This window comes from Muscardinus avellanarius, assembly GCF_963383645.1.
Source record: "Muscardinus avellanarius genome assembly, chromosome: 1".
Classification (NCBI taxonomy): domain Eukaryota; kingdom Metazoa; phylum Chordata; class Mammalia; order Rodentia; family Gliridae; genus Muscardinus; species Muscardinus avellanarius.
The window spans coordinates 235,836,648-235,862,454 of record NC_137786.1 but is presented as its reverse complement, the minus strand read 5'-3'; the positions used below and the strand labels follow the sequence as shown (position 1 = coordinate 235,862,454).

General features: G+C 58.5%; 1 protein-coding gene across 1 annotated transcript in view; it reads right to left on the bottom strand.

The window, feature by feature from the left end:
- Positions 1–989: 989 nt before the first annotated feature.
- ANO1 (anoctamin 1) overlaps positions 990–25,807 on the bottom strand; it is a gene marked incomplete at both ends in the record, with an annotated part of 141,891 nt that continues 117,073 nt past the window's right edge. The window contains 12 exons of the mRNA XM_080693707.1: positions 990–1,256; positions 3,512–3,617; positions 7,716–7,900; positions 10,227–10,279; positions 15,269–15,421; positions 16,650–16,795; positions 17,565–17,665; positions 21,474–21,531; positions 22,019–22,130; positions 22,324–22,525; positions 24,778–24,852; positions 25,627–25,704. Coding sequence (XP_080549833.1) covers positions 990–1,256; positions 3,512–3,617; positions 7,716–7,900; positions 10,227–10,279; positions 15,269–15,421; positions 16,650–16,795; positions 17,565–17,665; positions 21,474–21,531; positions 22,019–22,130; positions 22,324–22,525; positions 24,778–24,852; positions 25,627–25,704 — 1,536 coding nt within the window. The remainder of the gene's footprint in view (positions 1,257–3,511; positions 3,618–7,715; positions 7,901–10,226; positions 10,280–15,268; positions 15,422–16,649; positions 16,796–17,564; positions 17,666–21,473; positions 21,532–22,018; positions 22,131–22,323; positions 22,526–24,777; positions 24,853–25,626; positions 25,705–25,807) is intronic.

Sequence of the window (25,807 nt, the reverse complement as noted above, 5' to 3'; positions counted from 1 at the left end):
GTCCAACAGCCACATTCCCGTGAGTAAAAATATAGAGAAATGTTACCAAAATAGAAGCCTTTATTAATAATAAAAATCTTTGGTAGTAACAGTATTTGAAATCTCAAAAATATTTGGTTAACTAATAAAAATAAACTTCCACCTTGAGCTACAGAAAAAAAAAACACCCTTGAATCCACCGCATCATTGATTTTTCTTAAAAAAAAATCAATAAATATTCTAAAGCTTCAAATGAACCCCGGGAGCCTTCGAACTTCACAAAAACTCATACACCTTCTTCAGTGATGCCCGCCAGGCACGCGCCCCCTGCCGGTCACCCGGGCCCCATCCCACGAGTAGGATGGGGCGGTGGGGCCCAGTTGTGGCTGCGGAGGGCCTGCCAGGGACCCGCGGGTGCTGCCTCGCTGTGACTTAGCCAGGGACACGGCACCCGACGGTTCCAAGAATAAACCCGCTCTGATGCGGGGGGCTGGACGCCTCTTTCTGACCAGTCTCAGCTTCTGTACTTAGGGAAGGAAAGCTTGATCCATTCGGAGCACGCTGTCAACATGACCCCTTCCTTCTCAGTCTCTTCTCCCGGGAACGCGGCCCCAGTGCCCGCGGATGCCCCGCCGTGCCGCCTTGGTCCGTCTTAAGACAGCGGTTAAAGAGGATGCTTCCAGGGCTTCCGCCCTCACCCCTGCAAAGGAGACCGGCGCTTCCCACCAACCCGCTGCAAAGCGCCCACCCCTGCCACGGGCATCGACCTATCACCAGCCATCACCGCGATTCACCTTGAATACTACAGATAAAAAATTTTTTCCCTGCATAATGGTTTTGTGCAAAAACAGGGGAAAAAAAAAAAACCCAGAAAGAACAAAGAAAAATGTCCTATCAGAAAGTGGTCCTCTTCATTTGCAGAAAACACAGGCGCCGCCAGGCCCTGAGGGGCCAAAGCGCCGTCCACAGAGGTGCCCGTGGGTCGGGAGCCCGCCGGCCGGTGGCCACAGCTACAGCGCGCCGCTGTGGAGGCCGCGGGGGCCGGGGGCCGGGCTGCCGCCGCCGTCGGAGCAGGCTCTGGGCTGGTGGTTGTTACAGGCCTCCTCCCGCGGGCGCTCCTTCTCCATCCAGGTGTTGAGCAGCTGCTGCTTGCCCTGCTCCTCCCGCATGAACAGCTCCACCATGAGCACCTTCTCCTTGTGGATCTGCTGGCTGATGTCCTTGGGTATGTCCGGGATGACCCAGTCCACGAAGTCGCTCATGAACATGACCAGGTTCTGCAAGGAGCGGAGTCAGCGCGGGGCGGGAGGAGGCCCGGGAGGACTCCTGACCGCTCCCGCCCACCCGTGCTCCTGTCTCAGCTGTGCCCCCGATCTGTGTACCCCGTTCACCCGTCTCCATCTCTGCCTGCCCCGCCCGCAGAGCCCACCCCTCACTCCCCAGCCCCACGCAGGCTCGTCCCTCTTTTTGCGGTTCTAGGGATGGAACCCAGGGGCATTTGACCTCAGAGCTACACCCCCTGCTGTGTTTTTTATTCTTTATTTTGAAAGAGGGTCTCACTAAGTTGTTGAGGGCCTCACTAAGTTGCCGAGGCTGTCCGTGAACCGCGATCCTCTGGTCTCAGCCTCCCAAACGGTGGGATTACAAGTGTGTGCCATCACGCCCAGCTTTGTTCTTTATGTTTGAAACAAGGTCTTACTGAGTTGCAGAGGGCCTCACTAAGTAGCTGAGGTTGGCTTTGAACCTGTGTAATCCTCCTGTCTCAGCCTCCCAAATGCTGGGATTACAAGCGTGCGCCACCACGCCTGGCTCCCAGCCCTATTTTTTATTCTTTATTTTGAAACAGGATCTTACTAAGTTGCAAAGGACCTCAGTAAGTAGCTGAGGCTAGCTGAGAACTGAGATCCTCCTGTCTCAGCCTCTCCCCAGGGGCATTCTACTTCCAAGCTACATCCCTGGCCCTTTTTATTTTTTAATTTTAATTTTAATTTTTTACGGGTCTGGGAATGGAACCCAGGGGCATTCTAACTCCGAGCTACACCCCCTGCCCTATTTTTTAGTCTTTATTTTGAAACCCGGTCTCACTGAGTTGCAGAGGGCCTCACTAAGTAGCTGAGGCTGTCCGCGAACCACGATCCTCTGGTCTCAGCCTCCCGAATGCTGGGATTACAAGCGTGTGCCACCGCGCCTGGCTGGGGTGGCTTTTGAATTCAGAGCTAGGGAATTTGGTTTCTCTCCCTGGCTGGTTCAGCCAGCCGCCCAAAGGCCCTTTCTCTCCTCTGGGTGGGCTGGGTGTGTGTGAGCCATGCTCTGCGGTCCTTGGGGATCAGGCGGGGACGGTCCCTGGATGGAGCCTTTGGTAGCTCTGGGACTGGGGAGCCCGGCCCCCATGTCTTCGACACCCATGGACGGTTGTGACAGGCTGCTGGACAGTCAGTCGCTGAGCTCAGGGCTAGAAGGACCCGTTGGTGCCATATAAACAGAGGAGGCAGACTTGGGCAGAGCTGGGGGTTCCAGGTCCTGAGCCCACTGCTGGCACAGACTTCCTCACAGCAGAGTCATGGGCAATGGGGGCTCCCTCTCCTGCACCTCAGCCAGCGATGCACCAGCTGCTGCCTGGCGGGTCCAGCTCTGCCAGAAGCCCTGTGACCTCAGAGTGCTGACCCTGTTCCCCTACCTGGATGCTGGCCAGGTGGGCCAGGTCCCTTCTCTGCTGGCTGGGCTCTGAAGTCCCCTGCCCCCTGTGGGGACGGCCCTGTCTGATACACAGAGATAATGGGGGGCAGATTAGGGTCTCCCCTTCCTCCCTGTCTCTTTCAGTAAAGATCATTTATTTGCAAGCTGGGCATGGTGTGCACACACTTGTAATCCCAGCATTTGGGAGGCTGAAACAGGAGGATCGCAGTTCGTGGCCAGCCTCAGCTACTTAGTGAGGTCCTTTGCAATTTAGTGAGACCCTATTTCAAAATAAAGAATAAGCCGGGCGTGGTGGCGCACACTTGTAATCCCCGCGCTTGGGAGGCTGACACAGGTGGATCGCGCAGGTTTGAAGTCAGCCATGCTGGCTTAAGAGACCCTGTTTCCAAATAAAAATATCAAAATAGGTCTGGGAGTGTAGCCTGGAGGTAGAAGGGCATCCAGGAACCCCAGTATCACAGAAAGAAAGAAAGAAAGAAAGAAAGAAAGAAAGAAAGAAAGAAAGGAAGGAAGGAAGGAAGAAAGAAAGAAAATAGAGCTGGAGGTGTAGCTTGGAGATAGAATGCCCCTGGGTTCCATCCCCAGTACTGAAAAAAAAAAAAAATAGACCATTTTCCCTAAATGACCCACCACTAGGGCCTCCTGCAGCACTGTGCCCCCCGCTGCCCTCTGGTCCCAGTAAGGGTGTCCTGGTATCACTGCCCAAGGACTACGCTGGCCAGGACCACGCCCCAGACCTCCCAGGCCCCTGCCCCTGGCCCTGAGGTCGACCGGAGGCAGACAGCGCTGCCTGGCATCTGTCCTCAAACCTCTGGAAGCAAAGGGCCCCGCACACCTGGAAGACAATGACGAAGGCCAGCCGGGCTGCCAGGACGGCCCAGAAGTCCTTGGAAACGTCGTACTTGTGCTCCGACCACGGCGGCTCGCGGTAATCTTTGTACCTGTGGAGATGGGGTCTGAAGTGGGTTTGGGCCCTGGCATGGGGGTGCGGGGTCCAGGGGCAGCCCACTCGCTACACTGATGGGGATTGAGCCTGTATCGATGGTTAATAAGAGCTGTATTAGTTGCTAATAAGAATAAGCTTTCATATTTAGGCAAAACAATCAAATCCTTTTCTCTGCCTCTGAGCTGTCGGCCAAGAGCTGCAGCCAGTATTGACCTCGGTCGGCTAAAAGTTAGCCGTGAGCCCAGCTAAGCACGGAATGCTAAAAGCTAAAGTTGGTGAGAACCCTGTACTGATTACCAAGCAACACATCTTGGCTTGCACCCGAGAAAATGGGCCGGCCCACACCTGCTTCAGGTTGGGGGCGGTAGAAAGTGGGGGAGGAGACGGTGAAGCCTTAGAAAAACCGTTTTGTCTTCACAAACCGCAGTGTCTTATTTCAAGGCACTCCACTGCGTCCCTCCGACGCAGTCTTTATTGATCTGTCCCTTCTTTCTACCTCTGTAATAATAAAATTGCTTCTAAACTAGCTAAGAACGAGAACCCACACCGCCCTCTCACACCGCGACATACACCATGTTGAAGGGCAGTCAGGCCCAAGGGGCTTCGTGGCCCCGCAGAACCTGCCACTAGCTCTCGGAAGCCAGCTCTGAGACCCTCTGGTCTGGGGGTTCCAAACTTAAAAAAAGCATTTGACCTCCGGGCTACACCCCCTGCCCTATTTTTTATTCTTTATTTTGAATCCGGGTCTCACTGAGTTGCGGAGGGCCTCACTAAGTAGCTGAGGCTGTCTGTGAACCGCGATCCTCCGGTCTCAGCCTCCCGAATGCTGGGATGACGAGAGTGCGCCACCACGCCCGGCTTCTTTCTGTTCTTTTATGATGGGTTGGAGTTGGGTTTGGGGGAACCAATGACTTTTGCATTTTTGTTTTGTTTGTGGGTCTGGGGATGGAAGCCAGGGGTGTTTTACCTCTGAGCTACATGCTGAGCCCAATTTTTTATTCTTTATTTTGAAACAGGGTCTCACTGAGTCGCAGAGGGCTTCACTAAGTAGCTGAGGCTGGCCGCGGACCTGTGATCCTCTTGTCTCAGCCTCCCAAATGCTGGGATTACAATCGTGCGCCACCACGCCCGGCTTGTAAAGCAGCTACTATGTGACTGCATTTCGGGGCGGAGATGCGGTGGGGAACACGGCACGCAGGGCTGGCTCTTCCACCCACGAGCTTTATTTCTGGAAGGCGTTGGCCAGGAGTCTCCGAGGGCTTGTTTAGCACGAAGCTGCCAACCCCAGAGATAGGATCGGGCGGGGAACTCACCAGAACCCGCAGCTGAGCCCTGCAGGAGTTGCATAACGTGCTCTCCCATGGGAACAAGCAGCCCCTGTTCTCCCAGCGTTACAGGCCGCACGCACCTGCTCCACCCTCCCTCCTTCTGTGCCCCAGGCCAGCCATCCCGGGATGCTGGGAAACGTGTTTGGGTTTCCCGGAAGACTCCTATTCATCCCCCAAAGCCCAACTTAAAATGTGTCTGGACACCACCATCCATCACCCGTGCTGACCTCTGTCCAGGTGATACCCACCCCTTGCCTAGCTCAGGATCAGCCTGTCAGCTCCCCCAGGGAGAATCTGATGTCCTCTTGGGATGGGTAGAAGATTGTGTGAGACAAGGGCTGTACTTAGTGCAGGAATAAACAGTCCTCTGAGTCCTGACAGTCCCTGCCACACCCCTGCCGAGCCCGGCTCCTTCCTCCTGCCAGGCACTCCTGCAGCGGGGTGCGGCCGTGTGGGTGGGAGCACGCAGCACCTGGGGCACCGGATCATGGCTCGGGGATGGAGGGAGCCGGGCCAGAACCCACGGCCCTGTCGAGTGGGAGCCAGAGCTGGGAGACCCTGAGCCCCCGGGGCCATGTCCCTAGACCCTGGCCTGGGCCCTGCGTGGCTGGGGCTCCTGGGTGCGTGTGGCGGGGTGGGAGGAGCTGCCTGACTCAGTGCTGGGACCTGAAGCTCCTGTCCTTACCCCCGAGGCTCACCTTGTGCCTCATGAAACCCACATAAATCTCTAGCACGTCTTTAAAAAGTCAGACAGAGGCGGGCGTGGTGGGCACACTTGTAATCCCAGCATTTGGGAAGCTGAGACCAGAGGATTGTGGTTTGCGGCCAGCCTCAGCTACTTAGCGAGGCCCTTTGCAACGCAGTGAGACCTTGATTCAAAATAAATAATAAAAAACGGGGCTGAGGGTATAGCTCGGGGGGTAGAAAGCCCCTGGGCTCCATCCCCAGACCCGCAAAAAATAAGAAAAGAAAAAGAAAAGACAGACGTACACACATACACGTCTGTGTATTACTCTACCTTCTTTTTTCTTAGTCATTCTTCTAGATTTTAGTTTTATTTAAATATGCCAGGCTTGAATGTGGTCCCAGTGTGGGAAGTTAAAAGTTTAAACCACACAAAGATGCTGTGTTTTGCCTTGGAGGCCGGGCCGGACCAGGAGGAAACCCAGCGCCGCCCCCTCCCTGGCCACCAGGGGGCGAGCTGGAGCCAGTCACCGGGGCCTTTCCCAGGAATCCGGTACCCAGAGGCCACAGATGTCCAGCAGGACCTTCCAGAGGTAGGCAAACTCGATACATTGAGCAGATCCCGCGCCCTGCACGTGGGCCTTCCCCCTGGCTAGCGACACACGGCCGCCCCCCACCATGTGGCAGGTCAGGGACGGAACTCTCCCAGGGATCAGACGCCGCTGCCCGCCGAGGAGTGGCTACACCTTGAACCCGGCGGCAGGTGGTTAAACCGTGCGTCCTGTCCACACTGCCCCAGGAGGCGGGCCTGGCTGGAGGTCTTTATTCTCTGCCACTGGGCTCCCAGGCAGGAGCTGTCCTTCCTGGATGCATGGCTGGGTTTGAGAGGCCCCGGATGTCCAGGGCTGTGGAGGAGCCCTCCCTGCTGTCTGCCCCTTCTCTGCCGGGACCAAGGCAGGGCGAGCCTGCCCTTCTGGGCCCAATGCAAGCTTCCAACTGGCCCCGTTTCCCTTCACACTTTATGTCCCAGGGCGATGGGCTTGGTTGCTCTCCTCTGGCCTGGCCCCCGCCTGGCCCTTCGCCTGGGCTCTCTGTGTGGCCCTCTGCCCTGATTGTCCCTGGAGGTGTGAAGTGTGGGGCCGTGCCCGGGCTCTGCCTCGGCCCATCCCGCAGCCCCCGTGAGCCCTGAGCATCTGGCCAGCAGAGCCTGGGGATGGACAGACCGGCAGCGCCCGCTGGTCTGCGCGCTTAGACACCTGCTGCTTTTTTTTCTGCAGGCACCGCCACCCTCAAGTCATAGCACACAGGGGTCTTTAGGGTCCCTGAGCCCCTGCCCATGGCCCGGGCAGCCCGTGAGCTATGGTGACAGCTTCAGGATGGCCATGACCCGGGACAGGTTGGGAGAACTCAGTCCAGGGAATCTGATTGGGATAGAGACGGTCTTCCCGAGGGAGTGCAGGGAGAGGCCGTAAGGCAGGGGACCTGGGCTGGGGTGGGGGCTTCCTGCCTGCCAGAAAATGATGCTGACACAGAGTAAACCAAATTAAGAGGCCATGCCAGAGCAGAGCCTGATGACACACTGTTGCTTCCAGATCCAGCCATGCCTGAAGCCATCCTGGACCACTCAGTGATAGGAACGAGTACACCACCCTCTGCTTTTTTTTTTTTTTTTTTTTGCGGTCCTGGGGATGGAACCCAGGGGCATTCAACCTCCGAGCTACACCCCCAGTCCTATTTCTTATTCTTTATTTTTACTTTTTATTTATTTATTTTTTGCAGTACTGGGGATGGAATCCAGGGGCATTCTACCTCCGAGCTACATCCCCATCCCTATTTTTTTTTTTTTTTATTCTTTATTTTGAAACAAGGTCTCACTGAGTTGCAAAGGGCCTCACTAAGTAGCTGAGGCTGGCTTCGAACCTGTGTAATCCTCCTGTCTCAGCCTCCCGAATGCGTGTGCCACCACACCCAGCCCTAGGCTTTACTTTTGAAAGTTAAGTAGTTGGTACTGGGAGCTGGAGCCCAGGCTCTCCCAGAAACCCAGCAGCGAGGCCTTTCCAAGAGAGAAGCCGGGTCGGTACCTGCAGATCTGCACCTCGTAGCCCAGGTCCAGCGGGTCGTTGGGGGCCGTGCCGTTCTGGAAGTCGCTGACGTTGAAGGAGGAGAGGGTGTGGTTGATGAAGCCGTGCATGGTCCCGTTCTGGCTGTACATGTAGAGGTACACCAGGCGCGGGATGAAGTCGGAGGTGAAGGAGATGACGAACGCCTGGCGGGGGAACAGCAGGTGAGCGCGCCCCCTGGGCTGCCAGGCTAACGTTGTTGTTCTCTTTGCGAGATGCCCAGCGTGCTCCGAGCTGCCCACAGGACCCCTGGCTAACGGTGCCCCAGCCCCCACCAAAACTGCCCCAAAGCCGGGCCTGGTGGCGCACGCCTGGAATCCTAGCGTTTGGGCAGCTGAGACAGGAGGATCGCGGTTCACTGAGAGCCTCCGCTACTTAGTGAGGCCCTCTGCAACTCAGTGAGACCCTGTTTCAAAATAAAGAATAAAGCCAGGCATGGTGGCGCACGCTTGTAATCCCCGCGCTTGGGAGGCGGAGACAGGAGGATAGCGCAGGTTCGAAGCCAGCCACGCTGGCTTAAGAGACCCTGTTTCCAAATAAAAAAGTATAAAAATAGGTCTGGGAGTGTAGCCCGGAGGTAAAAGGGCTTTCCAGGAACCCCAGTACCACCAAAAAAACAAAAACAAAAATCAAACAAAAAAAAAGGAATAAAAAATAGGGCTGGGGGTGTGGCTTGGAGATGGCCTGCCCCTGGGTTCCATCCCCAGAACCACAAAAATAAATAAGTAAAAATAAATTTAAAAAATAAAAATAAAAAAGACTAAAAAATGGGGCTGGGAGTGTAGCTCGGAGATACAATACCCCTGGGTTCCATCCCCAGTATCACACACGCACACACACACACACAAAAAAAAAAGAAGCGCCCCTGGCTTGGGTCCTGTGCAGGTCCGGCTTTAACAAGGAGGGGAAGGTGGCGCGAGGCCTCTGAGCGTGTCCCCATGTGCAGGGAGCGAGTCCCAGGCCCCGTGACTGTCTATCCGGGGAGCTGCCTGCCCAACTGGGCTTGGCCAGGGCGGAGGGGAGGGGGGCCGCGGGGCCCTCCGGCCACTTGGCATTTGTGTAGGGACAGCTGGACAGAGCAGGCCCTGGGGGTGGAGGCCCAGCCCCCATAGAATCAGGCCGGCCCCGACAGGAGGCCAGGGAGGAGGCTGCGGTGACACTGGGCGCCTGTCCTGGGGGGCTGCGAGGGCGGAAGCGGGGGCTGCACCTCGGCAGAGCGGGCTGAGCCGGCCCCTTCCCCACGACGCAGCTGCAGCTCCCAGACACGCGCTACCAAAGGTGGGAACTACCCGAGGAGCAGCCAGAGCGCACCGAGGGAGGACGTTCCGTCTTTCCTCCCTGTCTCCCTCCTGTCTGTCTGTCTGTCTGTCTGACTCTGTCTCTCTTTCTTTTTGTGGTATTGGAAATTGAACACAGGGCCGTTTTACCTCTGAGTTACACCCTTAACCTTATTTTATTTATTTGCGAAACTGGGGATGGAACCCAGGGTCATTCTACCTCCGAGTTACACCCCCAGCCCTATTTCTTATGCTTTATTATTATTATTATTATTATTTGGTGGTACTGGGGTTCCTGGAAGCCCTTCTACCTCCGGGCTACACTCCCAGACCTATTTTTACATTTTTTAAATTTGGAAACAGGGTCTCCTAAGCCAGCGCACGCGGCTGGCTTCGAACCTGCGCGATCCTCCTGTCTCTGCCTCCTAAGCGCGGGGATTACAAGCGTGCGCCACCACGCCAGGCCTTATGCTTTATTTTTGAAACAGGGTCTCACTGAGTTGCAACGGGCCTCACTAAGTAGCAGAGAATGACCTGTCTCAGTCTCCTGAATGCTGGGATTACAAGTGTGCCTGGGATTATACCAGGCCTGGCCCTATTTTTTAAATTTTTTTTTTTTTTTTTTTTTTTTTTTTTTGCGGTACTGGGGATGGAACCCAGAGGCATTGTACCTCTGTGCCACACCTCCAGTCCTATTTTTTTTTTTTTTTTTTAGTCTTTTTGTTTTTTGAAACAGGGTCTCACTGAGTTGCAAAGGGCCTCGCTAAGTAGCCGAGGCTGGCCGCGAACTCAATCCTTCCGTCTCAGCCTCCAGAATGAATGCTGGGATCACAAGCATGCGCCACCATGCCCGGCTCAATTTTTTTTTTTTTTTTTTTTTTAAATTTCGAGACAGGGTCTCACTAAGTTGTGGCGGATCTTGCTAAGTAGCTGAACCTGGCTTCAAACCTGTGATCCTCTCGTCTCAGCCTCCCAAGTACTACCGGATTCCAAGCGTACACCGCCACGCTGGCCTTCCCTCGCTCTTGTCCCCCGCTGATTCCCAGGACTCGAGGGCCCGGAGAAGGTCTGGAGCAGGAGACCGTGGCGCTCCTCCCCAGGGCTCACACCACCCCCTCCCAGCGCTGCTCCCAAACGCTAGCCCCCAGCCTGCCCCACCCCGCCCCGCCCCGATGCGAGGGGCCTGGTCACTTACGTTGATGATGACCGCCAGCTTCCCCACGCCTCTGAGGATGTTGTACCAGATCCCTAGGGGAGGAGGAACAGCGCTGAGCCCCCTGGGCTGCGACCGCACCAGCCCGCCGCAGCCAGAGGGACCCGGAGCCCCAGGCCCATCTCTCGGTGGCTCAGATGCAGCTTCTCGTAGAGACCAAGATCAGCCAGCCCCCATGCTGGCTCCTGTGGCCCCAGCACCAGAAGAGCTGTCACTGGTGTTGGGCTGAGGGTCTCTGCCAGGACCACAGCCCGGGACCGATGATGCCACAGTGCTGCAGCTTCCCACGTGGACACCCCACTTCACCCAAATCACACGTGGACCGAAGGACCGCGATCCACTCTTGTTTGTCCTCACTGGAGATCAGAAGGGGCGAGGCCCGGGAAGGAGGCCCCCCTCCATCAGGGCCCCACCGGGGTGACGCCCGGCCAGTTGTCCAGTGCCCTCTGACCTCCGCCCCAGCCGCAGGCTGTCGGGCCAGGCCCACCCCGGGCCGGGCTGCGGCTGCAGCTCGGTGCCCATGCCCGGAGCTGGGAGCGGGAGAGGCCCGGTGCCTCTCACAAAGTGCCGGAGGAGGGCCAGCGCCATGCTCGTCCTCAGAGGACTACGTGACAGCTGGCTTCTCCACAGAGAGCACAGCGGGGCTCCAGCCCCCGCTTCTGGGGTGCACCCTGATGGCGTGCAAAGGATAGCAGGAGCTTGGTGCCCTGTCCCCAGCACCCCAGGAGTAGAAACGGAGGCTCTGCCAAAGCCGAGGCCTCAGCTACTTAGGCCCTTTGCAACTCAGCGAGACCCCAGCTCAGAGGTAGAATGCCCTTGGGTTCAGTCCCCAGCACCACATACACACACACCAAAAAACCCCGCAATAACAATAAATATAAAAATAAACAGGGCTGGGTGTGGCTGCGAGACTTGGGTTCAAGACCAGCGGTCAGGATGCTGGCTGCAGCCCCTCGGGGTGGGCGGACCCTGCAACTGGAACCCACTGCCGGCGAGGCTTACCGCTCTGACCACCTCAGTGGAAGGAAGAGATTCTTCTGAAAAACTCTCTGGGGTGTGCGTGTGTGTGTGTGTGTGTGTGTGTGTGTGTATGTGTGTGTGCGCGTGTGTGGGTTACTAGGGATTGAACGCAGGGGCCTTCTACCTCCGAGCTATACCCCAAGCCCGCCCTTCCTTCCTTCCTTCCTTCCTTCCTTCCTTCCTTCCTTCCTTCCTTCCTCTTTCTTTCTTCTTTCTTTCTTTCTTTCTTTCTTTCTTTCTTTCTTTCTTTCTTTCACGGGTTTGAGGATGGAACCCAGAGGCATTTGACCTCTGAGCTATACCCCCTGCCCTATTTTTTACTCTTTATTTTGAAACTGGGTCTCACTGAGTTGCAGAGGGCCTAAGTAGCTGAGGCTGGCCACGAACCGCGATCCCCTGGTCTCAGCCTCCTGAATGCTGGGATGACGAGCGTGCGCCCCCACGCCCGGCTCCTGCCCTGTCTATAACTGCCCTCTTCTTGAATCTTTTGTTCTGCCTTGAACCCCCCCTAGGGGATGCCAAGCCTACTTCCAAGAACATGACAAGGACCATCTGGGAAAAGCGGCTGCCTGGCGCCGGGGTGTGGTGCCGGAGAGCCGGGGCTGGAGAGGCTTCTGCAGCAGTCTCAGGAGAGGGCAGGAAGCGCGGCTCAGAGGCAGGTGCAGAGGGGCTGCCCCTGGCGGGTCCTGCGGCCCCGGGGCACCTCCCGTGCCTGGCTTACAGGCAGCTTAACCTCTTGAGTGTGGGCCGCCTCCCCGCACGGGCCAGGGCCCGTGGGGCGTGGGTCACAGGGCCCACTGGGTCCTTGTTCCCAGGAACGCTGGCCCAGAGGCCCTGCACGGATCACAGGAGCAAGACAAAAGCCCGTTGAGAGAAAGGTTACAGCCGAGGAGCCCACAAACAGCGCGTGAAAGGTGCGGATTACGCCCTCCCCTAGCCAGGCAGGAACCAGGAAGCTGACCCGCGAGGCTTGGGGAGCGGAGCCACCGAGCCTGCGGGTGGTGGGCACGCCCACCGAGGGGCACCGGGCCACCTGCCACTTTCGCTAACCAGGGTGGGTTTCAGAGATCTCAGATGCCACCTTCCAAGGACAGCCGGTGCCTCCGGAGGGAAAGGGTGCCAAAGCCAACAGGCCTGCTGCAGAGATCAGCCGGCGCCTTCCGGGCATTTATGAGCCCAGAGTGCCGCCGGCCAGGCTGAGCGCCTCCCTTAGCCAGCAGAGAGCTGCGGAGCACCCAAGGACTGTCCAGGGAGCTCCCGGTGCTCCCCTTTTGGGGCCTGGGCACGCAGGAGGGGCTTCCCAAGCAAACCCCAGTTTGCAGAGGAGGCAATGGGTGCAAGTTCTCAGGTGCAGCTTCGTAATTACCAGGCCTCAGTCTCCCCATCTGGGAGGTGGGACCGGGCATCCGCCTCGCTCCCTCCTGAGGCTGCGAGTTCAGGAAGAGCTCCTGCTGCACACAGCTCCCTGGGGTCGGTCTTCAAAGCAGGGTGTACGGAGCCAGCCCCCACTGTGCTCCTGACAGCACACCGGCTTGGGCCCAAATCCAGTCTACGGCCTGGTTTCCCTCTGGTTCATTGGGTAAAAGTGGCTTTTTATTTTTTGGCAGTGGAGGTTGAGCCCAGAGCCATTCTACCGCCAAGCTATACCTCAGCCCTATTTTGTTTTATTTTATTTTATTTTTTGAAACAGGGTTTCCCTAAATTTCTGAGGAATCTCTCAGTAAGTTGAGGAGGATGGATTTGAACCTGTGATCCTTCTGGCTCAGCCTCCCAAGTACTGGGATGGTAGGTATATGCCAAGGCACCCAGCTAGGTTTAAAATATATATATATATATATATATATATTGGTGGTACTGGGGTTCCTGGAAGCCGTTCTATCTCCAGGCTACACTCCCAGACCTATTTTTATATTTTTATTTGGAAACAGGGTCTCTTAAGCCAGCTAGGATGGCTTCGAACCTGTGCGACCCTCCTGTCTCTGCCTCCCAAGTGCGGGGATTACAAGCGTGTGCCACCACACCCGGCTAAAATATTTTTAAGCATAAACAAAAAACGGATCAAGCCAGGCGTGGTGGCTCACGCTTGTAATCCCAGTATTTGGGAGGCTGAGACAGGAGGGTCGCGGTTTGCAGACAGCCTCAGCTACATAATGAGGCCCTGTAGAAATCGGTGCAGATCGGTGAGATCCTGTTTAAAAATAAAGAGTTAAAAATAGGGTTGAGGGTATAGAGGTACAATGGCCCTGGGTTCCATCCCCAATACTGAAAAAAAAAAAAAAAAGCCAGCATTCGGGAGGCTGAGACAGGAGGATCGCGGTTTGAGGACAGCCTCAGCTACTTACTGAGGCCCTCTGCAACTCAGTGAGACCCTGTTTCAAATTCAGAATAAAAAACTGGGCTGCGAGTGTAGCTTGGAGGTAGAATGCCCCTAGGTTCCATCCCCAGTACTGGGAAAAGAAAAAAAAAAAAAAAGGCCCTGCGCTGCGCGAGCCCAGCCTCGCCGCCCCAGCCCTCCTTTGTTTAGCGGGGTGACGTAAGGGGCAAGGGCTCACCCCACGGCCACAGGCGAGACGGAATCAGGATGCTGATGGGGGCTTGGACCACGTAGGAGGGTCAGTTTGTTTGGGGGCTGTCAAACCTTTGAAGTGTGTGGACGAAAATCCCCCTCCCGCACCCACGTTTCCGGGTCCCGCTCAAAGCCCAGCTCTTATCACAGATGGCCCAGAGAACAAGAGGACCTGTGACCTCACCAGGCGACACAAGAGAAGCCAGAGGCTGGGTGACCTGGCCGATGTGGCCACCGTCAGTGGAAGAGGCCGTGCCACCCGCGGCCAGAGTGTGGACCAAGGACCTTCCCATCTCAGCGGAGGCACGAGCAACCTTGTGCGGGCAGATAGCGCGGTGGAGGGCGTCCCGATGGGGTCGGGCGCAGCCTTAGAAGAGTGTGTTTGGGCTACGAAAGCCCCGCCCCCAACACGCAGGCACTGATATACACATTTAACTTTTTTTTTTTTTTTTTTTTTTTTTTGCGGGTCAGGGGATGGAACCCAGGGGCATTCGACCTCCGAGCTACACCCCCTGCCCTATTTTGTATTCTTTATTTTGAAACCGGGTCTCACTGAGTTGCAGAGGGCCTCGCTAAGTAGCTGAGGCTGTCCCCGAACCGCGATCCCCCTGCCTCAGTCTCCCGAATGCTGGGATGACAAGCGTGCGGAGAAGTCAATATTTCGGGGTAGTTTAAAAATCAACGCTGAGGTGCTGTTCTAATTAAAATTGTGTTCCAGATGAGATGGAGTATTGTGGCGATTTGTTTTCGCCTGAAAAGTAGGTCTCCCTTTAGGATAAGCAGGCGTCACCTCGCAGGTGCAGGGGCGGCTCTGGCAGAGGTGAGCACGGGAGCCGGGGCGGTCTGCGGGGTCTCCCACGCCCCTTATTCCCCCAGGACACCCTGTCTCCACTGACACTCCTCTGGCGACAGCAAGCTCGCTCCCTCACAGGACGTCGGTCTCACCGCTGACGCCTGTCACGGTTGTCCTTTATGCTGCCCCTAAGCGTCCTCCCCACGGGTCAAGGCACCCTGGAGCGGCCGGGGGTGAGAAAGCTCAGGGGAGATTCCTCCTGGCAGGGCTGGCACAGGCGCGCCACGCCCCGAGGCGGCCATTCCCCTACTCCTACAGAAAGGCTCCTTCTCTGTAAACCTGCGTGACGCGCGGTGTCTCCTGGCACAGGACGCCTTCGCCCAGGGGCCCGCGCTGCTCCCCAGGGAGCGACCCCAGGGCGACGTGCACCTGGGGTTGGGTGCTGAGAACGGCCACAGAGGGACAGAGGGAAGCATCCCTGTGGAAAGCGGACGCTTGACACACCTTGGGAGCGTCCCTGGCTGATACCCCTTGGGAGGCAAGAGGTGGCGGGGGGTAAGTGAGCCCTGAGCCCAGAATCACCCGGAATCGCCGGCAGGGTGTGACCTGCCCGCCCCGCTGGCCGGCCGGCCCCTGCTCGCTCACCGATGTCCTTGGCTCTGACGGCCACCGGCCTCCGCAGCTCCGTGATGAACTTCTTGGCGTCCAGGCGGATCTCGATGACGTTGTTGAGCAGGGCGAAGAGCGGGGCCAGCGGGAAGGACGCGACGAACAAGGTGACGAAGCCGAACTGGATGACTGCGGGGAGGGCCACACGGCGGTCGGCAGGCACCGCGCCAGGCCCCGACGGCGCCCGCCCCGCACCCATCGGCGGCCGGCACCCTGAGCTCTGGAGCCTGTCTGCGGCCACATGGTGGAGGGGGTCCTCGGGGCAGGCCCGGCACTGAGGGGCAAAGCCCTAGCACTGCTAGGACCCCGATGCCTGCCTCGGGGTAACGGCCACTCAGTTTTGGAAGTCACCGCCCGGAGGGAGAGGGCCCTTGAGCCCAGGTCTGGCCTGCGCCCTGCTCTCCCGGCCCAGGCGGGGAAGGGACTCACTGCAACCCTATCTGGGTCCCCTGGGGTCTGGATCCATGTCAGGACCCCCAAGCTTCCCCTCCGCGGGGCCTGGGGAGAGGTCTCCACGCCAGGACCACATGTCCTTCTGCTTAGGAGCTGACTGGCCTTTTTGGCCTTGAAGGCCGCACACAAGGCAGGCCGGGCTCCCACGAGGTCAGGAAGAGGCCGCGGAAGGGAAGGAGTAGGAGCCGGGTTCAGGAATTGCCCGGCAGGACCTGCCCCGAGGGCACGCAGTGCCAGATGATAAACAAGGAAGTGACAGAATGTCACCCTGTGCCCAGCCTGCCTGAGTGTGGGCATTGTTAACATGGTGGGAGGGGCAGGGCCCGGAGCCCTGGCGTTCGGGCTGGCTTGGGGGCCTGTTGGCCTCGGTAGCCGGGGCAGGAGGTGACGGGGCTGGGGACAGCTGGCCACGTGGGCCGTGCACGGGGCTGTGGGGTGCAGCCCTGGAGGGAGGAGAGAGCAAGTACTGCAGGTACCCAGGGGAGAGCACTCTAGCAGGGTACTGCAGGTGCAAAGGCCCTGAGGCAGGCTGAGATGGTCCAGGACCTGCCACCTCTCAGCTCTCCCGTCCAGCCCCATGACGGGGTGACGAGTCTCAGTGCCCGGGTCTCTGTCGAGCGCTGCTCTGTGCTGGGGGCTACGGCCAGCCCAGAGAGTGAACTGGGACCCCTGACGAGCTCCCCGCCAGGGAGGGAGAGGGGCAGAGCAGTCTTGCAACCAAAGCAGGACCTCCCCAGGCCCCCGGGGTGTGGAGGGGCTGCCCCCCTGCCAGGCCCTGCAGCGCCTGAGGGACCCTGCCTGGGACCCGCTGCCAGCGGGGGCCTGGGAAGACAGGGCCTGACCACAGGGTGCGGGAGGTGCCAGGAGCGTAGCCGCTGTGTGCGCCCCTCCGCCCCCCACCTACTCATTTCCATGTACTCCGGGGTGAGGCCGGCGAAAGGCTCCAGGTTGTAGTCCACCTCGTAGCGCTGTTTCCTCTTCACGTACTCCTCGCGGTCCGAGGGGCTCTGCCGTCGCAGCTTCAGGTAGCGGATGAATTTCTTCATCTTTCTGGAGCGAGCAGGGGGGAGGTGGTCCGGGGCGGGCCTCTGAGTCGCCTCTTCCCCTCCCTCCCACCCTCTCTTCCTTTTTGTGGTCCTGGAGATTCAGTCCAAGGTGGTTCTGTCCCCTGAGCTCCACTCCCAACCCTGCGTCGTTTTTATCCTGGGTCACTCTCTCGTTTTTTATCCTGGGTCTCTCTCGCTAAGTTGCCGAGGGTCTTGGGAAGCGCCGAGGCTGGCTTCGAACCTGCGGCCTTCCTGCCTCAGTCTCCCGAGTCCTGGGGCTGCGGGTGTGCGCCACCGTGCCCGGACATCTGAGCTGTTTCTCTAATTTTGTTTAAACCCGGAATCTGCCCGCTTGCAACAGCGGTGACTGTGCGCTCTGGTCTGGATGGCTTCCATCTCCTCCCCCCAGAGCCTTCCTGGATTGTTGGCTTTGGGGAACCCAGGGGCAGGGAGAACTGAGGGCAGGCCAGGCGGGTCGCTGGAGAGGACGGAAGCCGGCGCAGATTTGCGCAGGGCTCAGGCGAGGAAGCCAAGCCCCTGGCCCTCCATCTCCCAACGCCGGGAGGGGGCCGCACACGGATAGGGAGCCTGGGGGGCTCCAGTCCCCAGGCAGCTTGGGGAGGCGGACTCGCCCTGGCCCCTCCCTCTCCTCCTGCCCCACCTTCTGTCCTGGCCACCTCCCTGTTTCTGCAGCCCCCACAGTGCGGGTCTCCCCCAGCCCAGCGAGTTCCCGGACCCCAGCCCGCCGCCCCGCTGGGCGAGAGGCCACTCACGGGATGCCGATCTCAAACAGGTTGTTCTGAATGAGCTGCTTCCCCAGCATGATGATACTGAGCTGGATACACAGCTCCATCAGGCAGCCCCCGGGGGCACACTGTGGGCGGACAGAGAGAGCAGTCAGCGACCCCGCCACCCGCCGCAGGGACGCCCAGAGAGGGCCGTGACCCTGGAGCTGCAAGTGGACCTGGGGCCTCCGAAGAGACACGGTCAGGCCCTAAACCTGGAACCCGTGCAGGAACTGTATTGGGCAAAAGAGTCTTTGCAGAGCCGGGCGTGGTGGGCACGCTTGTCATCCCCGCGCTCGGGAGGCCGAGCCAGGAGGATCGCTCAAGTTGGAAGCCAGCCGCGCTGGCTTAAGAGACCCTGTTTCCAAAAATAAAATAGGTCTGGGGGTGTAGCCCGGAGGTAGAAGGGTTTCCAGGAACCCCAGTACCACCAAAAATAAATAAATACATAAGTAAAAATAAATAAATAAAAAATTAAAAAGTATAAAATAGGCCTGGGAGTGTAGCCCGGAGGTAGAAGGGCTTCTAGGAACCCCAGTACCACCAAAAAAAAAAAAAAAGTCTTTGCAGGTGTGATTAAAATGCCGCTGCCCTGGAGGGGGATGGGCCCTGCGTCCCCATAGGGGAGGACACGTAGATACTAGAGGAGACGCCGCCATCGCGGCCGGAGGCTGAGACTAGGTCAATGCGTGAGGAATCGCCAGGATTCCCCGGAGGAAGCAGGAAGCCCTCTCCTGGGCCCCCAGCCCTGCAGACCCCTGGATTCTGCACTTCCGCCCCCAGAACTGTGGGAGGATCGGGCTTTGCCGTCCACTCCGCCTGGGGCGTTTTGCTGTAGGAGTCCCTTTGTCTGCAGGCCGTGGGGTTGGAGTCTGGGCGTTAAGTTAGATACACAATGTCCCCTGAAGAGCTCATGTTTAATGTTCCGAGTTGATTAATTTAGTCATGAGCACTGAAGCCTCCTCAGTGATAAATCCACTGTAATGAACTTACTGGGTGGTAGGTGGCTGGGGCAGGTGATGTGGCTGGAGGAGGGGGTCCCTGGGGTGTGGTCCTGGGGACTGTGCTTGAGTCTTTGAGTCCCCCCCGGCTCTCTCTCTTGCTCCCGTCCTTCATGCCCTGAGCTCTGCACACCCGGCCTCACATGGACTGAGCCCCTGAAACCTCCAGAACTGTGCGCAGACCAGTCTCCCTTCCTCTAACTTGAGTGTGGTCAGTTGTTCTGGATGACAGCCACGAGAACACTGGCTGAGACGGCAAGCTTAACGAGGGCAGGCGTCACCGAGGAGCCGGCGTGTGGGCTCCTCCGTCTCCCCAGGGCTGGTGCGCCGCCCCTGCACTGGCTTCCCATCCACACGCCTGTGCAGGATGGCAGGCGGAGCCATGCAGCTGGGCCCCTGCCTGCAGCAGGCTTGTTTCCAGAGGCCACTAGGGCAAGGTGGCTGCTCTGTGAGTCCCAGACAAAACTTTTTATTTGTACCAGGACTGAATTTGGGGCACTGGGCCTCTGAGCTATACCCTCAGCCCTACTTTGCTTTGTTTTTCTGTACTAGGGACAGAACCTCGGGGCATTCTACCTCTGAGCTACACTCTACCCCTATTTTTCTTTGATTCTTTATGTTAAAACAGGGTTTCACTAAGCTGCAGGGGGCCTTACTAAGTAGCTGAGGCTTTGAACCTGCGATCCTCCTGTCTCAGCCTCCCAAGTACTGGGAGGCAAGCCTGCGCCACCACGCCTGGCTTGTTTTAGTTTTTTCTTTCTTTCTTTCTTTCTTTTTTCTGCGGTACAGGGGATGGAACCCAGGGGAATTCTACCACCCAGTCCTATTTTTTAGTCTTTTTTTTTTTTTTTTTTGGTGGTACTGGGGTTCCTGGATGCCCTTCTACCTCCGGGCTATACTCCCAGACCTATTTTATATTTTTTATTTGGAAACAGGGTCTCTTAAGCCAGCACGGCTGGCTTCGAACCTGCACAATCCTCCTGTCTCTGCCTCCCAAGTGCGGGGATTACAAGCATGTGCCAAAACGCCTGGCCTATTTTTTAGTCTTTAAAAATTTTTTTTTTTGTGGTACTGGGGATTGAACCCAGGGGCATTGCACCTCTGAACTGTACCCCAGCTCTATTTTTTAGTCTTTTTATTTTTGAAACAGGGTCTCACTGAGTTGTGAAGGGCCTCGCTAAATAGCTGAGGCTGTCCATGAACTGCGATCCTCCTTTCTCAGCCTCCCGAATGCTGGGATTACAAGCGTGCGCTACCACACCTGGTTCCTTTTTAAATTTTTTGAAACAAGTTCTCGCTGAGTTATGAAGGGCCTTGCTCAGTAGCTGAGGCTGTCCGTGAACCGCGATCCTCCCGTCTCAGCCTCCCGAATGCTGGGATTACAAGTGTGCGCCACCACGCCCGGCTTGTTTTAGTTTTTGAAAAAGGGTCTCACTAAGCTGCTGAGGACCTCACAAAGTTGCAGAGGCTGGTCTTAAACCTGCAATCCTCCTGTCTCAGTCTTTCAAGTCCTAGAATCACAGGTATGTGCCACTGCTCCTGGCTAAAACTTTTTATATAATTACCAAAAAGTTGTGTCCTGGAGAAGCATCATCTTATGAAAAAAAAAAAAAAGATATCTTTCACTTCGTTTTACAAAGACATCTCTCCCGCTTCTCCGAGCCTTGCAGTTTGACAAGGTACCAGGCATATAAAGAAAACGCAATAAAAAAGATAAAGACTGCTTCATGGGCGTTTTGCAAACACTCGTTACTGAGGAGGCCCTGGATGCCCACGCCCGTGTCCAGGCTGGTGAACTTCTAGGCTGCGCTCCCGACAGCCAGATCACGCTGTGCCTGAAGCCCACCCCGCTCCCTGTATTGCAGTGTCTTTTTGAGGAAGACCAGCTCCCTCTTTTTTTTTTTTTTTTTCCTATTAAGCTGAGTTACTCTCTGAGCTGGTCACCCTGAGACCTGGACCCCTGACAACCCCGCTTGGTCGGATGGAGCTGCTTGTGGGATGGCGATGGTCGAGCAAGCCCGTGGTCCATGACTCAGCAGGAGGCGGCTATGCCAGACCCTCTGCGGCCAGAGTCACGGGGCAGAAGCCAAGTGTCCCTCGCATGGTGTCTGAGGGTGGAGGGGCTGGCGTCGCAGCATCAAAGTAAGAAACATGGCCAAGCTCTGAGTCTCCTCACTAACTCATTTTAGCCAGAGGCTGAGTACTTAAAGCCTTCCCGAAAATTAAAAGAAAAAAAAAATGAACCTAGATGTAACCTCTCTCCTAACTCTTCCCTCCTCCTCCTCCTCCTCCTCCTCCTCCTCCTCCTCCTCCTCCTCCTCCTCCTCCTCCTTCTTTTTTGCAGTCCTGGGGATGGAACCCAGGGGCATTCTACCTCTGAGTTACACCCTCAGCCCTATTTATTATTATTTTTTTTGGTGGTACTGGGGTTCCTGGAAGCCCTTCTACCTCTGGGCTACACTCCCAGACCTACTTTATATTTTTATTTGGAAACAGGGTCTCCTAAGCCAGCGCGATCCTCCTGTCTCCACCTCCCAAGCGCGGGGATTACAAGAGTGCGCCAACACGCCCGGCCCTCAGCCCTATTTTTTATTCGTTATTTTTGAAACGGTCTCACTGAATTGCAAAGAGCCTCACTAAGTATCTGAGGCTGTCCGCAAACGGCGATCCTCCGGTCTCAGCCTCCAAATGCTGGGATGACAAGCGTGCGCCCCGCGCCCAGCTGCCTTTACCCTTTTAGGGGCAATTCTCTTTTGGATACAGGACTGTGTCCAATCACGATCTTCGTTGGGGACAAAGACCCTGACAGAGGGGAGGGGCCGCCGACACCCGCTTCCTAAGCACACAGCGCCTGCTTCTCCCGCGTGCGGCATACACAGCGGGAGGTCAAAATTACCTCTTCCATTCGGAAAGAGCTGAATATGTACACGTAGTCTCCGGGGCGTCCGACAAACCTGGAACAACGGGAAGGTCTGAGGCTGCGCTCCCTCGGGGAGAGACCACTTGAAGGGTTTGGACTGAGCCCCGGCGCCCCTCGTCGGAGCCTGGGGCGTGTGTATTTATGGGCTCCCTCTGCTAGGGCGTGGTGCAGCCAGCGGGGCTGCATCTCACGGGGACACCTGCGGCCCTCTGCCCATCAGCCTGCCGTGGGAGCGGCCAGAGAGCGCCGTTGGGTCCCGCCGCCCGGGTCTGTATTGCCTGGGACCCCACCGATTTAGGATCCGCTGCCTGGGGTCTATACTGCCTGAGACCCCCTGCTGACCTAAGGATCCACTGTCTGGGGGCCCTGCTGCTCTGCTACCCAGCTGGAGCCAGACACTCCCTGAACCTCAGGTGTAGGAGAACCACGTGGCCTTGGGCCTCCCGTCCCCACAGGGGCAGAGGACCGCCTTGTACTGAACGTGGAGGGCCAAGGCGTGGTAAGGCTGGAGAAGTCCCTACCGGCCTTTGAAGAAAGCCACGTAAAAGATGGGCGTGTAGGAGTTCACGAACTTCAGCAGGAAGGCCTTGAAGGTCAGCCTCTCCTCGAAGCTCTTCTCCGTCTTCGGGACCTCTGGGGGAGGGAGAGACGGGCGATGCTGAGCCGCTGCCAGCTGCCCGGGGGCACCAGCGCCCCGCGCTCAGGGCTCTGTTCACAGACAGAAGCCGGGCCCAGCGACGGCCAGCGCGCAGCCCAGGCCACGCAGCGAGGGGTGTGGCTGCCCGCCCGCCCGCCCGCCCGCCGCACGCCCCGGCACGGGCCTCACCGATCGTGGTAAGCCACCTGGCTATGCAGCCGTAGACCTCGTCCAGCAGGATGATGACCACCAGGTTGATGATGACCGCGGTGGCCGTGACGGTGACCCGGATGTTGGAGCGCACGGAGGGGGAGGAGTTCATGGCCAGCGCGGCGGCCGTGGAGATCCTGTAGATGATGACGCCCAGGACAATGGCAAACGTCACTGCGATCTGCAGGAGAGGGAGGAGGGCGGCTTGGCGGGGGCCCGCAGGGCTCCCCTGAGCCCGCCCGCTGCCCACCTCTGCCCCAGCTCTTCCATGTCATAACTAAGACTGGCATCTCAGACACAGGAGGCCCCTGCGGCTCAGAGCGGTTGTGCGGGCAGGCCAGGGCACCCAGCTCGGTGGCTGGGGTTACCGGGGCTCTGCCGGCCTGGCGCACACCAGAGCTTCCTGCTCGGGCCTGAGCACTGCGGCTTCCTTCCTGTTACGGCTCCAGATGGAGTTGGGCACACAGTGTGGCCACAGCCCCAGGGGCTCCTCTACGGTGCTCCAGAGCTGGGGGCAGGGGGAGTGATCTTTTTCTTTTTGGGTCCTGGGGACTGAACCCAGAGGCTTTCTACCTCTTATTTGGAAACAGGGTCTCACTAAGTTTCCGAGGCCGGCTTTGAACTGCGATCCTCCTGTCTCAGCTTCCCGAGTGCTGGGATTACAAGCGTGAGTCACCGCGCCTGGCTGGGAAGGGGGTTATTGCCCCATTCTGGGTAGTGTGAGGAAGTGGTGATATTCTGGGGTACATGTGGTCCAGAGTGGGCCATTTCCAGGCTACAGCACCGGGGGAAGCAGGGGGCATCCCTACAGGTCTGGCCGAGGCTGGACTTGGCCCTTCCGGCCTTCCCAGTGACCAGCGACCACCGCCCAGCTCCTTGAGAGCGAGCGGAGGCCCCGGCGCTTGCCCAGCCCACGGTGGGCCGCAGTGTTCTGCAGCTTGGCTGGGGCTGCTGAGAGAGCAGGTGGGGACCTGGCTTCCATGACGACTCTGTTCCATCGGCCACTGTGTCTGAATTCCTTTTCCTGTGTCCTGACCGGCAGGACCTGGTCCAGTCAGCCCGGGGCTGCGGACGCACCCCTGAACCCACCGAGGAGGCAGACAGGGAGGACGAGGCTGCACGCAGGCTCCCTCCTGTGTCCCCGTGTCCTGTGCAGGGAGCGGGCCGTGTGCCCGCAGGCGCCATCACGCGTGGCTCCCAGGACAGGCCCGGGGAGGCATCGCCCGGTGACAGCTCGGGGTGGGTGAGACTCGCCCACCCTCAAGGGCACCGCAGCCTTCAGAAGTCGCCTAGGAAACCTCTTGTGTTAAACTCTGGGCTGCTGGCTCTGGCTCCTGCGGCTGTCTGGTGACTCACCGGTGCCCACACCCCGCAGGGGAACGCCCGGAGCCCAGGCCGCGCCTCGAGGAGCGGCGGCTCCCGGGAACCAGGGCTTTCCTTGGAAAACCCCTCGTCCTGCCAAGAGGCCCCTCCCCGGCCTCCCAGACGTCCGTCCCTCGTGCCAGCGTGTGGAGAGCAGCGGCCGGGCCTCGGTGACTCAGCAGACGCCCCTCCGCCCAGCGGCACTCCTCCAGCCACATCCACGTGCCTAGGACGGCCAGGCCCGCGCGCCTGCCTAGAGGCCGCCTGCGGGGCAGAGGCCAGCTGGACACGCCAGTGTCTACGAGGTCGACGTCGGTCCCCAAAGAGAGCCCCAGAGCCAGAACCAAGCTGTGTCCATGTCGGCCAGGGTCAGCAGGACGCAGAGCTGAGAAGGGGGCGGCTGGACGCCCCAGCCTGTGCTCCTCCACCCAGCCCCACTCACTCTCTCTCCTCTCTTCTTTCTGGTTCTGGGGATGGAGCCCAGGGGCATTCTACTTTCAAGCTATACCCCCAGCCCTATTTTTTATTCTTTATTTTGAAACAGGGTCTCACTGAGTTGCAGAGGGCCTCGCTAAGTAGCTGAGGCTGTCCGTGAACCGCGATCCTCTTGTCTCAGCCTCCCAATGCTGGGATTACAGTGTGCACCACCACGCCCAGCTTCTTTAAGTTTTTGAAAAAGGGCCTCACTAAGTAGCTGAGGCTGGCCGCGAACCTGCGACCCTCCTGTCTCAGCCTCCCAAGTACCGGGATTACAAGCGTGCGCCATCACGCCCAGTTTAGGGTCTTCTTAAAGACCCCCGTGTTTTACCTCACAGGATATCTGAGAGGCCACAGGCCTTGCCAGTCACTTAAATAAATGTCACTTTCACACTGAAAGCTGTACGTCAGTGACCACCCGAGCCCCGCTCGCGCCCACCAGGGCAGGAGCCTGCCCCCCACTCGGCTGCTGCGGAGGAGACGGACCACCGTGTCCTGGGGCGAGCGGCAGCCAGACCCCCATGGCGGAGCCCGTGGGTGCTGCCCGCCTCTCGTGGGCTTCCCAGACCCCCGCCTTGGCCTTCTAGAACTTACCATGAAGATGATGGAGACCAGGTTGGTGAAGTAGGCCGGGAAGCGGTCTCTCCAGGTGAGCTTCACCTTGTCCGTCTGCAACAGGAAGGGCCGGGATCACGGCCGGGCCGTGGGGCGGGAGGGCCGCGAGCGCAGGGACCACAGGGCAACAGACAGACTCGGGAGCCTTAGAGGCTGGGGGCGCAGGCACAGCCCGCGCTTGAGCAAGCCCGTGGGGTCTGAACCCAAGAAACGAGGGCTGGGGCTAGCGGAGGGGAGCGGCCGCACGACACCCCTTCCTCCGCTGTGGGCCTCCTCGGAGGGCCGCGGGATCTGAGCTGTCGGCCACTTGACCCTCGGACCGCAGCGGTCATTTTCCCTCACAGAGGGCGTGGCCTGGGCCCGGGATGGCTAGGTCTGGAGGAGCCTCTGGGACAGCCAGAAGCCGGCCCGGTACGCTTCTAACGGGGATGGAGGTTGGAGCTGTTGAGGCTGGCCTCGAACCTGCAATCCTCCCGTCTCAGCCTCCCAGGTACTGGGATGACAGGTGTGTGCCACCACACTCGGCTCCAGGGTGGGGCTTCACCGGGGAACATGCACACACGGGCCACGGGCCACTGGCACGGACACTGCCGCATGCGTGTTAGCCTGGGGACCGGGACGCGCTCGCGGTGACGGTGACAAGCAGGACTCGGAGCTGCCCCCACCCCGCGCGGGCCCGCACAGCCATGCAGTGATGTCGTGGCAACGGGGGGCTCGCGGGGCGTGGGGTGAGTGTCACGACCACACCGCAGGCACGGCCCGGGACAGACAGCCGGGGGCGGCCGCGCACAGTCAAAACAACCACGTTGCCCCCAAATGGAAAAGTACCAATTTCACCCCGGCCATGGCTGCCTTAACCCTCTGCTGCCACCTGTTTGGTAACTCCTCCGGGACAGGCCGGTGCTGCTGAGGGCGGTGGGGAGAGAGAGCGCTGCGCGGTGAGGCGGCCGGGCGGCAGCTGGTCCTCGGCGCGGTCGCCGGGGCCCAGGCTGCGCGGGTGCCGGCAGTT